The following is a 14,633-nucleotide window of genomic DNA, read 5'->3' on the forward strand; positions in this document are numbered from 1 at the left end:
AATCCAGGCTTCTCTAAAGAATATTTCAACAGTATGTCTAACATTCGTATAGGCTTGCAATCTTTTATTAAGACGGAAGATGATTTGACATTTGGAAATTTGAAAAATATTATTGTAACCAAAGTCGTTTGTACTCAGACGAACGGTCGGCGTTGGTAAGCCCGTGGAAGCCCAGTGTGATGACGCGCCCTCCAGTTCGAACTCGAGACTCAAATGACCGAGATTTGCTCGTCGAAGGTGAAGGCGGCGAGAGAGGGAGGGAGGGTGGGTGGGTGAAGGTAGCGGTTGTTTAGAGAAACTGTCCGGGTTCTGAGACGGCGGGGCAGTCAGTACGAGAGCCGACGCCGTGGCTGCCGGACACGACCTCACACACGTAAAGACTGCGGCGCAGGCGCGCGCACGCATGCACGCGGTCGGCCGTTTTTTTCGAAAAGTGATTTAGGCTCAGAAAATATCTGTGATACATTTGACTCTGTTGTGGCTTTATTATTGTTGTTTGTGTGCGTGTGTGTGCCAGTCGAGTTTGGCCTTAGTGAAGTGTTGGGTGGTACTTGAAGATCAGGGGCCACTTATCAGCTGATTGAAATCGCTCGGTGTCGGCGTGAATCACGTGACCTGAGGGTTCAGTTGGTGGTGTTGTGGGCTGCCCCCTTCTTCCCACCACACTCCTGAAGAAGGAAGTAGTGGAATGATAAAAAAAAAAACGAAAAGGAGGAAGGCGGAGTTTCTTAACGATGGCCGTTGTGATTGACAAGTGATTGATATATGTATGTATATATATATTTCCTATTTTTACTGTGGTCGTGAAGGAAAGAACGGCCTGTGTGACGTTTGCCTGTTTCTGTCGTCACGTGAGGGAGGGCACATCGTTGTATCGTGACGTGGTGGCTCAGAGACGGCCACAACAGTTTGTCAGCAACTTTACCCCAGCTGTCCCACAGCTGTCCATCGCGATATGACCTTACACACTTCGGGCGCGGCATAGGCCGCTGAGTGTTGTCACAGCGCCTTTCCCTCCTTCCCCCTTTCCCTCTTCCCTCCCTTCCCATCCTACACTAAACTGAGCAAACATCAGTCCTCCTCGTCATCGCCGTCATGAGAGATCTACTCCGGAGAGGTTCCTCGAAGGGGAAGGCGGCGAAGGGCGAGAGGGACAAGTCGCCCTCCAAAGCAACTCGGGAGAAGATGCCGAGTCCGACCCGGAATATCGACACGTTGCCCGTGAAGGCCATCGCCCTCGCCGTGGCCGTGGCCGCCCCGCCTCCGAGGCCCGAGACCTACGCCTCCAAGATGAAGGCCTTCAGAGGCAGCGTCCGGAAGAAGATAGCCGAGCTCGAGGCTGGCGCTGGTGGTTCCAAGGCCAAGGGCCGGGGTGCTGCTGGCGAAGGTCAGGGCCATACGAAGGAAGTGGATGACGCTCGAGAGGGTGACATCACGGGGTCCTCCGAAGGGATCAGAGCTCTTCCGCCCCCTCCCGAAGAAGAAGAACCCGGCGAAGATACAGTGGACAATGTCGCGTCTCCTGCCCCTGACAGCGCCCTGCCCGGGGGAACCCCCAGCATGGAAGAACCTCAAAAGGGAGATGATCAGCAACGTCAGGAGAAACCGAATGAGGCGACGCCGACGACAGAGGAGGAGTCCGATGCAGAGAGTATCTACGAGTCGCGGCGACTCCTGGCGCACCGCATGATGAAATCTGTGACTCAAGAGGTTGCTACTCAGGACAAGAAGTCGGACCCCCAGCAGGGGCAGGACGGCGGCGGCGGCGGCGGCGGCGGCGACGGCCGCGGTGGAGACGGGAGCGACTCCGAGGTGGATTCGTGGGCCGACCTCGAGGAGAACTTCTCCAAGGTGTTCGAACCCATCCCCCAGCAGGCTCCGGGCGCCCCGCCTCTCCCAGGGGACCGCGGCCCGGTGGCGAAGAGGACCGTGAGTCGCTCAGAGATTCTCCGACAGATGGAGCTCCGGGAGAACCAGTTGGCATCGTCCTCCGGGCCCCCCTACGGCCTCCTCCCGGGGATGTGGACCCCACAGTCGCTGCAGCAGGTGGTGGCTGAAGTCCACGCCCCTCCGTCGCCCCCACCGCCCCTTCCAAAGAGGATCCTCTCCCCCGGGTCAAGCGAAACGGAGAGCGAGTTCGGCGAGACGGACTACGTGACCCGATCGGAACTCTACCGTAATATCCGAAACCTTCAGGATTCGCTGGCCCGCCACGGAGAGCAGAAGGCCACCGAGGAAGACTCGCAGTCGTGGCGCTCCGTCCCGAGCAATGTTGACGAACCCGTCTACATCTCCCGCTCAGAGATCCTCTCCCGGATGGAGCCTACTTATGGGTCCAGGCCGCCCGTGGGCCCCGTGTACGGAGCTCGGCCCCCCGTGGAGCCGGTGTACGGCTACCGGCCCATAATGGAACCCGTGTACGGGTCGCGGGCGCAGGTGGAGGCAGCCATGTACGGATCCCGGCCCCACATGGACTCGGCCTACGTCGTTAGAGCCCCGGTGGAACCTATGTACGGGTTCATAGCCGCGGTTGACCCGTTGCCTGCCTTTGCACCAGCGCACCTGGTCTACGGGGGCCCGCCACCGCCGCTGCCCCTGAACGGCCCGCCGCCTTATCCCGGGGTCAAAGATAAGGCCTACGTTTCCAGGAGCGAGATCCTCTCTCGCCTGAGGGAGATGAGGGAGAGCGAGGACGAACGGGGCCTCTCCCCGACCCAAAGCGGTGACCTCTCCACCTCCTCTTCCAGCTGGGACCTGTGTTCTTGTGCCTCTTGCGAACAGTGCGGGGGCGACGCCGTCAGGCCGGACGGGAGTCCGTGCCAGTGCGGCCCCCACGAACGCCCTGCGTCTGCGCCTTCGCCGGCGCCGCAGCAGGGTGGCAAGACGCACCAAGAGAACGGGCATCCCCCCGACCCGAGGTCAGAGTCCCCGAGTGACCAGTCCGTGCTCTCGTACGACTCGTGGTCCGTAAACGAGTTCGAGAAGGGTTACGAGCCAGTACAGCTGGGAGGCCAAGACCGCCACGTGCGGATGCTCAGCCTCACGCTGGAGGAACAGGAGAGGAGGCTCAAGCAGCTCGCCAAGGCCGAGGGTGAGCGTAGGGCGGCAGCTGGCCTCGAGATGCGTCGCTCCGGCCCTGTCGACTCTTGGAGTCTGAGCGAGGCAGAGGACGTGTACGAGTCACTGGCGCGCGTCTCGGTCCGGAGGAGCATCCGGGAGAAGCTTCGGAACGCGGATCGGTCGAAGAAATCCCGCGAGTCTGAAGTCTTGGAGCTGCAGCGGCGGGTGCGGGAGATCCTCGGGGGACAGGCGGAGGCGGTGACGGCGACCACCAAGAATCGCATCATCAAGGTCATCACGGAGCACATCCAGCGCTACTTCGACCTGACCAACATAGAGGACGAAGATGAGAGGAACCAGGAGATACGCGATCGGCTGAAGGAGGCCATGGCGCAGGACTGGGAACGGCTCAGTAACATCAACCTGGGTCTCATCTACGTGCCCATGGAGGACAATCCCAAAAACTCGAAGATTGGGAGTCGGGAGGCCACCGACTATGACACCTTCGGGAGCATCGACTCGCTCATCTTCGAGCCCAAAGTCCCGACCGGCGACGACATCACTGAAGCCTCCGATGAGGGCGGCGCCACGCCCAACATCTCCGGCAGTACCACCGCCGATGGAGAGCTTTGCGTGGTTGTCGAGGGTGAGGGGGAGAGCGAAGAGGAGAACGAAATGGTCGAGGACGAGAAAGGAGTGGAGAGCGAGCTGGAAGAGAGGGACACTAGCAGTCCTAGCAGCCAGGAAGGGAAAGAAGGGGAGGAAGAGGAGGAGGAAGAAGAGGAAACTCCCGTGCCAACTCCTATCCCCTCCACACCTGAATTTGACCCAGAGAGCGCTTCTGCGGGCAATACTAGTAGTAGTGAGGAAGTGGAACACCCCGACGACGGCGACCGTGACGATGACGGTGAAGATGTCGAACGCATTCGAGAGACGTTGCAAGCGGCAACAGAAGCTGCCCCCACGAGGCATCCGCAGTCAATTGGTGCGGTCGTGTTGTCACCTGGAGGGAGAGCCCTCCAGGACGGGAAGCCACTCCCTCAGGAGAAGGCAAGCCCGACGAAGACGCCTCTCAAACAGAAGATATACAGAGGCTTGATGGGGCTCGGGTTTAAGCGGTTCGGCTCGAAGGAGCTTCTTAAGAGTTCCCCGTCCAAGGGGGAGGTGAAGTCTGCGTTGTCCGATGGAGGAGGAAGGGGAGGGGGAGTTGTTGGGGGAGGAGGAAGGGAAGAAGAATCACTAGCACCTGAGGTAGATTTCCCCCCAAGGGATTCCCAGCCGTCGCCGCTTCTGACGAAGCTGCAGCGACAGCTGGACCTGCGTCAGGATGAGAAGGACCTCGTCAACTACGAGACTGTGGATCATCACCATCACCCTCGGCTCATGGCCAGCGACAGCCGCGCTTACGAGCCCGACTACGACTACCACCCGGACCATCGCGAGCCCTTCTACCACGGAGGAACCTCCACCACCCACGACACCGCCACCATCGACTCTGAGGACACGGAGAGTGTCACCAGCTTCGAGTCTGTCATCTTCAGGGGCAGCGGGTGCAACGACGGAAGGGAACCGTCGCCCTTGAAGAAGGCAGCCGATCCACCCAAGGACCACCACTACCATCACCACCACCACCGCGGCGGTGAGGAACGCAAGAGGAGGAACAACCCCAAGAGGCACAAGTACGTAGTGAACCAGGGCCCCGACTCTGACGGGAGCGACCACGCGGAGGAACGGAAAGCGCAGTATATGGCCAACTCCGACGGGAGCGACCGGCTGGAGAGCAAGTCTCCGAGCACGAGCACGCAGCCCTACTTGGACTCCGATACCTCGTGGGACTACATGGAGGGAGCTGAGGGCGAGCGACTTCGGGAGGAGGAAGAGGTAGAGCATGAGGAGGAGGTGGGCGTCGAGGAGAAGCTGTTGACGACCGACCTCGAGTCTGTGACCCACGGGCCTCGGGTCGTGGGTAATCTACGGCGGAAGCACGCCTACCACAGTATGGACAACATCGAGCGGACCTCTCCACCTTCCTCTGTGCCCAGCGAGCAGTCCCGCTCCCTCATCGATTGCGAAGGACCCATGTCCAGCGTCGAGGACGTGGGTGGCTGTGGTGACAGCTCCTTCGGGACTTCCGGTACGGGCGCCCTGGTCCTTCGGAACGTGCCTAAGGGGGGGTCTTCCAGCAACGGCGACCTCCTGTTGGGGGGCGAGGACTTGGATGGTCGGCTGCTTTTTCGTGCCTACCAGAGACGTCAGTTTCGACCTCCGAGCGACGTGTCGCGCAAGGACTCGTGCACGAGCCAGGAGGCCGACGAGTACAATGTGTACGAGGAGTGCATGGTCGACGGGGCAGGGGTCATGCATCCCATGGACGGGGAGGGCAGAGAACTCCGTCAGGAGAGTGACGGAGACGGCGGCGGGCGTGACGACGAAGACGGTAATCCTCCGGTCGTGTTACTGAAGCACCATGTGTACCAGAGCATAGAATCCCTTGCCTCGCGTTCCTTCTGCGACCGCGGGTCCTTGGCCTCCAGGACGTTCTCCCACAAGCCCGCTGACGGGTCCTCCGACTCGGGGGAACCCCTACACCAGTACGGCTCGCGCAACGGGGAGCCCATCTACGGCGCCTGCAACTCCAGGCTCTTCCACTGCATGAACGGCGCCTACGTCCGGCGGGACGTCGACGGAGGGAAGCAGGTGGTGGAGGGGGAGTCGCCCGTCATCATCCGGAACGGCCAGGTAGTCGAGCTCACAGAGGAGATGTTCAAGGGCACTCTCGAGAGGAAGGAGGCCGAGAAGAACGCCGGACAACTCTCTTCGCTCGATCTCGACAGCCCCAGCAGCGACGGCGAGCCACAGTCGACCCCACTCCTCCCGGAGGTGGAGAAGGAACGGAGGCAGACTCGACCGGCGCCGCCGCCACCGCCGCCGCCTCAAGACTTGATGGGGTTCACTCTCAACACGAACTCCTCCTCGGAGTCCAAATTGCACACGTACGAGAACGACAGTGAGATTTATGGTACTCGACAGGAGATCCGGCAGGAGATGATGATGCTGAGATCGTCTCAGCAACAAGAAGACGTGGAGGTTGGGGTCGATAAAAGAACAGTTGACCAAGGCGGCAACGGGGGCCCAGAGGGGTCCGTGGAGGTGGCTTCGACTGCAGCCCCCTCTTCGTGCGACACGGCGGATAAGATCAAGAAGGCACAGAAGATCGGCGTGGCCGTCCTCGGCAACATGAACAACGACCTCATGATCCGCGAGCTGAAGCTCAAGCTGCGCCGAAGGTTCAACCCCGACGGGGCAGAGGACGAGCATGACTCTGGCGCTACCGCCGCCGCGACGACAGGAACGATCCTTGAGAAGGCCCAAGGGGCGACGGGGACTGCTTCTTTGGTGGGGGACCACGCCTCGGCCGAAAACAAGTCATCAGTCGCCTCGACACGGGAACAGCTGGCGCCCCACATGAATAAGATCTTTGGGTCTCTTTACGAAAAGAGGCGACAGACCCTGGAGCTCAAGTTTGGAGGGAAACTACAGGCTGTCGATGACGACGGCAACGAAGACAAGGAGGCGCCGGGCAAGGGGGATGGGGAAGCTCAGGGCGCGGCGTGTAGAGGCGACGAAGGGGTTACAGGAGGTGCCGAGACGAGGACCAAAGAGCGTGAGGTTCTGCATATTGCCAAGGAGGACGGCGAGATGGAGGAGATTTTCCTGCCTACTCCGGACTACACGCCCCTTTCGACACTGCCCCGCAACAGTAAGCGCGGAGGCGGCGACGACGAAGGCGAAGACGGAGTGGAGCTGGGCATCTGCCCTGAAGCCTTCTTGAACGACAACGCCGACTTCAGTTTTGACATGGCTGACATCGCCAAGTATGTCCATGAACACATGACGCGCAGCAAGGAGTCTCGCCACCCGGAGGGCGAGACGCCGCCGGGGGACGCGGCCACCCGTGGTGTCGGCGGCAGGAACCCACTGGAGGACGACGCCTTTCTGGTCAGTCAGGGACTGAAGATGCCAGAGGACGTGGACGAATCACCCAAACGTGTAGTGCGGTTCGACACCACCCGCCGGTTGGAGGACTTCGCCACCACGTGGTCGGACCTCGAGAGCGTCATCTTCGCTGAGGAGGAGCAGAAGCTGCAGCAGCAGCAGGACTCTGAGGAGTCTGCGGAGGACAAGGCTGCTGGGTCGGGTGCTGGCGCCGACGGCGGCGCCGGCGCAATCTTTGGCGGCGGCTCGGGTGCCCGGCAGCTGCCCTCGTCCCGTATGCAGTCGTACAAAGACGACTGGCTCCTGTGGGATCAGATGGCCAAGATGCGGCGGAGCAAGGCGCCCGAGGACCGCGAGCGTTGGGAGCTCGAAAAGACCAAGAGGATGCTCCTGTGGATCCACCTCTCCAACAATAACAACCACACCGAGTGGTGCTACCGCAGTCAGTGGTGGAGGGTAAGCGACCGCGCCGACCGTCACCCTTCCGCGCAGGAAGTCTCTTACGTTAATCCCTTTCAGCTTGAGGCCCGTCCCTCGACTGAATAAAGTCGCCCGGCGGCACGCGAAGGAAAATATGCGATGTACGTCGTCAGGTTGAACGTGTTTGCCGAAGTCAGTTTACTTCTTTTAGTCCAAGGACCACCCACCAGATGGTTAAGATGTACCTGGTGCTTGCCGGGGGTTCATGGCGGCGCCGTCGTTCCCGATTGATCGTGTACTCGGGAGAGAGAGATTTTGTGTGTGTGTGTGTGTGTGTGTGTGCGTGCGTGCGTGCGTGCGCACGTGTGTGTCTGTTGATTGTTTTCACAGTAAGAAGAGTTCGCCTGAAAGACTACGAAGGCACAAGGCGACCATCTTATCCACTTAGTTGCATGTTAGTGACTTAGTGTGAACATGCCCTTGTGCTACTGAAGTCTTTCAGAGGGCTCCAGAGGGCTGTGGTGCAAAATGACCCACTGTACTTTTCCGTGGTTGTTAAGAGTGCGTGTGCGAGTTTCCAGCACTCCTGCAAAAGACTAATCACTCGAGACTTCAGTATTTCGCGGTTGAGAGACGGGGGTGGGGATCTTCTTTCTACCGTAGAGCGTGTCTACACAGGAGTCTCAGTCCCTGTTCACACTAGCGGTTTGAACATCTGCGGTTCAATGACAATGTAAGTCAGTGGAGTCGTTCACACACAACCGCGCAGTTTTGCTTCGAGTATGCGGTACCACCTCTGTTTCCGCCCAGTTCAGACCGCTAGTGTGAAGAGGGCCTCACATGTGGCAAAATGTACAATGCGTTTATTACCCATATAATATATATATATATATATATATATATATATATATATATATATATATATTTTTTTTTTTTTTTTTTTTTTGTCACATGTCTGTGGTTTATGTGGACGTGCCCATACGGCACTCTTGTGCTTCTCCATTTGCTTAGGTGGACTAGGTTGTGGGTGACTGGGGTTTGTTGTGACGATCTGTAACTGGAGACAACCGGAGGAGACATTGAGAGTTGTAGTTGTTAGCGGTATTGGTTGTTATCAGCATTAGTTTCCAACATTTTCCAACCATGCAACTACTCTATGGCGTGACACGGATTGATGCAGTTCCTCTGTTAATGAAATAGCCTGGCGGCAGGCGAGATTAAAGGAAAAGTGCCACCCTGCACGAAAGGGGTTAATGGAGATGATCTGCAATCCTATTCGCTAACTGGGTGGGGAGGATGGGAGGGTGTGTCACGGGAACAAATAAAAAAGCCAGACGGTAGCCAATATCGAAAAGGTTGGTAGTCGTAAGGATGACAAGATAAAGGAGTCACCAGTGACTTTCTTAAAGGCATTGTGACATGATTTGTGATTGAGCTGTTTTCAGACAGGTGAATGGAGTGATAAACATGAGCTTGTTCCACCTCAGCGTTGGTGGAACAAGATCTTGTTTAACATTCGTCTGACGTTATTGCCCCTCTATACACAAATTACAGCCTCCGGACTTCCACAACCACCCCCGATACCACAGCCACTATCACCATCATTAGTACTGCCAGTACTGTAGTAGTAGTAGTACCCAGCCATCGTTATCGTATTATTCGACTGTAGCTACCTGTACATCTACGTGGAGGCAGAATAGAAAACGTACCCTGACCTGTTCCCTCGTATCGTTCGGTCGCATAGTGCAGTACATCTTTGAGTAGCGAAGGACTCTATGGACAAAGACATGACTGAAAAGAAAGACCTTCAGCCACAATCCTCTCTCCCTTCCTCTCTCTTTCCCTCCCTCCCTCATTTCCTCCGTCCTTCCCTCCGTCCGTCCTTTCCCGCTGCCTTTTCTTCAATTCCCCGCTCCCTCCATACCACCTTCCATCCTCTCTCTCTCTCTCTCTCTCTCACTCCTCTCTCTCTCTCTCTCTCTCTCTCTCTCTCTCTCTCTCTCTCTCTCTCTCTCTCTCTCTCTCTCTCTCTCCACTCCCTCTCTCTTCCCCTCTCCCTCCCTTGCTCTCTTTTTCTTTCTCTCTGCGCGCGTGTATGAATATATGTGTAATGAGTGTTTGTTACGGGTGTTTTTGTGTTGCGTGTGTGTGTGTGTGTGTATTTCCTCATAGTTATGTATATACATTTTACCATTTATGTCCTGTGTATGTTTATATATTTTTACATTTGAACCTCTCCATTTACAAGATCTTTTATCAACCTTAGAATGTTTACCCAAATGAATGTCCTTGTCACCCTCTTCAAGAACTTTACCATCGATTTTGGCTTGTTTCCTCGGGGACTGTAGTGTTGAATGTTACTTTTCCTTAACTCCTATCCATGTTAAATTTGCTTTACTGTTGAAACCATTAAAACCACTTCCTGTATATTTTTTCTGTTGTTTCTGAAAGTACTGCCACCTGCCATTCTCAGGCGATTAAAATGTTTCCCATAAGCATCCTGACCTTTCCTTTCCCAATAGAAACTCTGGAAAAAAAATCCTTTTAAGGCATGCTGGAAGTGTCTGAAGTTTGCATCATCGCCCTGTCTCACTCCTGTCTCAGCATGAGTTTGTTTACGTCTTTGTTATCCACGCCAAAGACGGTGTCACACTGTCCGGCGCCGCCGTTGCGGCTTGCTGTTGACTACAGAAATCTCCCTTATTACGAGTCATTAAACTCGAAAGGTTATGAGAGTATCTTAATCAATGGGGAGATGGTGGTCGTTATATGCAGTCCTGGTTGTCGCCAGGTGATTTTATTAAGCTAACTGTACTTGCAATCGTAAACAGGCACCATCCGGCGCCGCCGCACAGTGTGACACCGGCAAAAGAGGGAAAGCGAAACAATCTATTGACCTTCGCCACAGATCGCTTCCAAAATTAATAAAGTGTAAAATTTCTAATCTTTGGTGAGAACCTAATTTTGAACACGGAGGAACGGAGTGTGTTTAGGTTCATGTAAATGAAGAATATCTATGATTTTTTTTTCTGATTTGTTAATCTATTTTATTGTATTTTTTTGTTTAATTTATTTTATTTTATTTTATTTTTTTATTGAGAAAGAAGTCCTAAAAATGAAAAGGCACCACGTACAAAAAGTAGACTTATCGTATAAAGCCTCCAGAAATGAACATTGCAATCATGATACTATTGAACTAGATAAGTTAGCTGAACAAAGATACAGCTTGGGCTCGGAGCATTCCCATACTGGGAGTGCCCAAAATGCGCCAGCTTCCTGAGTGCTAGCCCGAGCGAGTACAGGCGAGCCGCATGCCAGTTGGCACAATTTTCAACATAAATTCTCCATTTCTGTCAAGAGCACGGATCGTGAAAGGCGTAAGCTTCCTCTGTATATATATATATATATATATATATATATATATATATATATATATATATATATATAAATATATACGGGCTTAACTCGAAACCAGTACAAGTGGCGGGGATGCCCCTCTATTTCTGGACGCCTCATTAGAGTTCGAGTCTCGCTTTCCTTTGTGACGCGCAGCGCCTGTGTGTGTTTAGCGGGACCAACTGCGGAGAAGCCTTGCTGTATATTAGTATGCAGCCTGATTGTACACCTGGTTTAATAAAAAAAATTCTGGCAAGATGATTTAAAAATTGTGTGTGTGTGTATGCGCGCGCGTGGTGTGTACGTGTGTGTATGTGTATGGGCACACGCAATGTATACGTGTGTGTGTGTGTGTGTGTGTGTATGTATCATTTGTACATCTATGTTGAGCAGACGAGTTTCTTACTTTGAGTACGTTTGAAACAAAGTTTTATCATTATACAAATTCTTATCTTAGCCTCAAAAAGGAAAATAAAAAAAAACTAAATTAATGACATGGAGAATCAAAGGAAAGATCATCGTCAAGAATAACATTGAGAGACCAAGAGAAAAGACCAAAGTGAAAGTGGTTATATGATAAAGAGTGCAGACGGTGGATGTGGGTGGGTGGGAAGAGGAGGGGGGTGACTAAAAGCCAGAAGATGGAGCATTATGACTCGGGGGAGAAAGTACCAGTAAGCTGTTCTGACAGACAGGTGGGGGGGTGGGGTTGAGAGAAGTTTGCAAGAGTAAAAGGGCCGGCACAAACCCCCACGAATCAATGATTTCTGTAAAAGAAGTTGGTTTAGCAGTTGACTCTGTGTGTGTGTGTGTGTGCGCGCGCACACACACACACACACACACACACACACACACACACACACACACACACACACACACACACACACACTCACACTTCTAAAAAATAACGCACAGAAACAATTTTTCTACGGCAAATCTGATTTCATATATTTTACCGTAATTTAAGGATTTCATAGCTTTAACCAACATGTAGTCCCACTTAAGATCAACTTTCCTCTACTGAAGCCAATATGCTTAATAGATGATATTGTAGGCTCACCATTTCATAAGTTATCATGATAGAATGTTAAGCAAGGTCGAACATTAAGAAAAAAGTCTGAAAAGTCTGAAAAACATTGAACGATTTATCCGTGTTTATACTGTATCAGTGTTGGCTGTCGACTTTTGACGGTAAAAATACGGAGGATGTGTTACAGTGTACATATTGTGCATGTTGCACATCATGTACACGCTGTCTGAAAGACTATCAGATGACGATGCGTTTCTCAGCAGCTGGTCTTGAGAAGCGGCAGCGATGTGAAATGAAATATTTGGTCGTCTTTTGTGGAGTCGCTCAATTGACTTTTTGAAAATCGTGCCTCTGTGAGTGACCGCCGGGCTGAGCGGAGACAATTCCAGAATCGTTGAATGAGCTCTCGTGAAATCTAAGCTCTCTGGCCAACAGCAGAGGTGAGGAGAGGAGAGAAAAGGGTGTAGGATAGGGGAGGAGATGAGAAAAAGGGATGTAGGATAGGGGAGGAAAGAAGAGAAAGGGGTGTAGGATAAAGGAGAGAAAGGGGTATAGGATAGGGGAGGAGAGGAGAGAAAGGGATGTAGGATAGGAGGATAATAGAAGGAAGAAGGGAGAGAGGTTCCTAGAGTTTTCAGTTGTCGGGTAGGATGAATGAGAGAAGGGAAGAAAGATGAGAGAGAGGGAAAGGGAGAATGGAGGTGGGAGGGTTCGGAGAAAAGAAATGGACATTTTCAGTCACCGTGAGGCAGTTGACCTAAGCAGAGGTCACGCACACACAGACACACACGCATACATACATACATTAGGCCACATTAGCATCTGACCCATTGGCAACCGTCACTGGGAACTCGCACCCAGTTGCTGCAACTCGGGTCTGGTCACACACGCAGGCTTTCACGTCACCAGAAAGGCAGTGAAAAAAAGGAAAAAATATATACTGGGCTGTGCTAGTTTTCCAGTAGATAAAGTGCAGGAATGAAACAAAGACATTAATACTGGCGGAAGTTGTCCAGCAATACACTTTTTGGGGTCTAGAATGTTTCGACTTCAGAAGTCACATCGGGAGTTGCAAGAACGGGGCTGTGGTGAGTGGCTACCGATATCTAGTTCCCGCGGTCCAAATGAACGAGAACTGGGAACAATTCCTAATGTTCGTGATCAGTTACCGCGGTCGGCTATCTGTACAGTCCGCTGGGTAAAACGGGTCGTGGCTCAGGGAAACTTTATAGTGTTTTCGTGCTACGGTACCTGTTGTTAAACCAATTAGGTTTTGCTCTACTTTTTATTTTTTTTTATTTGTTTATTTTTATTTGTGTATTTATTTATTCATTTCTAGATGAAAATCTAGCTTGGTCGTTTTTATGGACTAGTTTACCAGCGCTTCTATCCTTGTGGATAATCACGCGCCCCTGCTGTACGCAGCCCAGTTTAGAGTGTTGATGTATGTGTGCCCGGGGTTGGGGTAGCTGGTGAAACAATTCCTGTTCACTGCACATGTCCAGCAGAGGTGGGTGTTGCGGAACCGAGTGACAGTCTACGGGGCTACACCCTCGATGAGTGGCCCTTCACTTCATTGTGAAGAGTGGTTCTACGCGCGAGTGTCCCCAATTGTCTCAATGGTGCCATATCGCGCGCGCGCCCACACACACACACACACACACACACACACACACACACACACACACACACACACACACACACACACACACACACACACACACACTCTCTCTCTCTCTCTCTCTCTCTCTCTCTCTCTCTCTCTCTCTCTCTCTCTCTCTCTCTCTCTCTCTCTCTCTCTCTCTCTCTCTCTCTCTCTCTCTCTCTCTCTCTCTCTCTCTCTCTCTCTCTACCTCTCTACAGTGGTAGATGCCCCCTTCTTGGGCACTGTGGGAGGAAACGTAAGTCAACCTCGTAAACTTACGACCCGGTTCGAGCCTTACATTGTAACCCCAAATCGTAAGTCTAGTACGTTTGTTACAGTTTCGTAGAAGACGCGGGCCATTGTAGTGTATACAATTGGAGGCAATTGTACGTGGGTTAGATATCTTTGGGCAATTTGGATCAATCGCTGGACATGAACGAGGCTGGAAAACAAACAAGTTTTCGTCCTCTTCAGCGCCGCCATGACAGGCTGTAAACGTTTTTGTTGTTAATTGGTGGAACGTTTTTATTGGCCCTTTCGCTACGGAGAGGGTGGGAGGTGGTGGTGTCATCGTCCCACAGCTGAATAAAATCGCTTGGCGACAACCAAAAACGAACAAGCTGTCCAGTGCCAAAATGGGGTGCCGGTCGGTTTGTGCCTCTTTTATTCCGGGTACCACCCGTCTTCCGAATACAGTCGCTAGACACTCACCACAAAAGCTATACAGCGAGGCACGAGTCTTGAGTTGCAAGTGTTGGTGTGTGCTCGAAAGGGTTTTATTGTCTCGAAGAAATTTCTTGGAGTCGAACTGGACTGCACAGATGGTCGTTAGTGGGAAAGTTTGTGGGAGGAGGAGGAGGAAGAGGAAGAGGTGGAGATGGAGCTGGAAAAGAGGGGGAAAGAAGGAGGGAGGGGAAGAGAGAGGAAAGAATGGACAGGTAGAGGAAGAGCTCCTGATGGAGAGATGGAGAAAGGGAAAGAGAGAGCTCCAGGTGGAGAGAGAAAGAGGGAGGGAGACAGAGAAAACTTGAATTAACAATTATAAACAGGGAAAGCTGCTGCCGTGGCCGATGACATCTTCGTTGA

At 53.1% G+C, this 14,633-nt stretch overlaps 1 protein-coding gene across 6 annotated transcripts in view; it reads left to right on the forward strand.

Moving 5' to 3' along the window:
* Window positions 1–697: 697 nt before the first annotated feature.
* The window catches only part of Patronin (calmodulin-regulated spectrin-associated protein patronin), an 88,658-nt gene continuing 74,722 nt past the window's right edge, over window positions 698–14,633 (forward strand). For 2 of the 6 annotated variants that reach the window (XM_076207968.1, XM_076207967.1), the window contains exon 1: window positions 700–7,512. In XM_076207968.1, the coding sequence (XP_076064083.1) occupies window positions 1,096–7,512 (6,417 nt within the window). In that variant the 5' untranslated portion in view covers window positions 700–1,095. Of the gene's footprint in view, window positions 7,513–14,633 lie in introns of all 6 variants that reach the window. The other 4 variants (XM_076207966.1, XM_076207971.1, XM_076207969.1 and 1 more) reach the window with 4 other exon arrangements.

Source organism: Oratosquilla oratoria, chromosome 24 (assembly GCF_046742065.1).
Source record: "Oratosquilla oratoria isolate Oo_2021 chromosome 24, ASM4674206v1, whole genome shotgun sequence".
In the NCBI taxonomy this organism is placed as follows: domain Eukaryota; kingdom Metazoa; phylum Arthropoda; class Malacostraca; order Stomatopoda; family Squillidae; genus Oratosquilla; species Oratosquilla oratoria.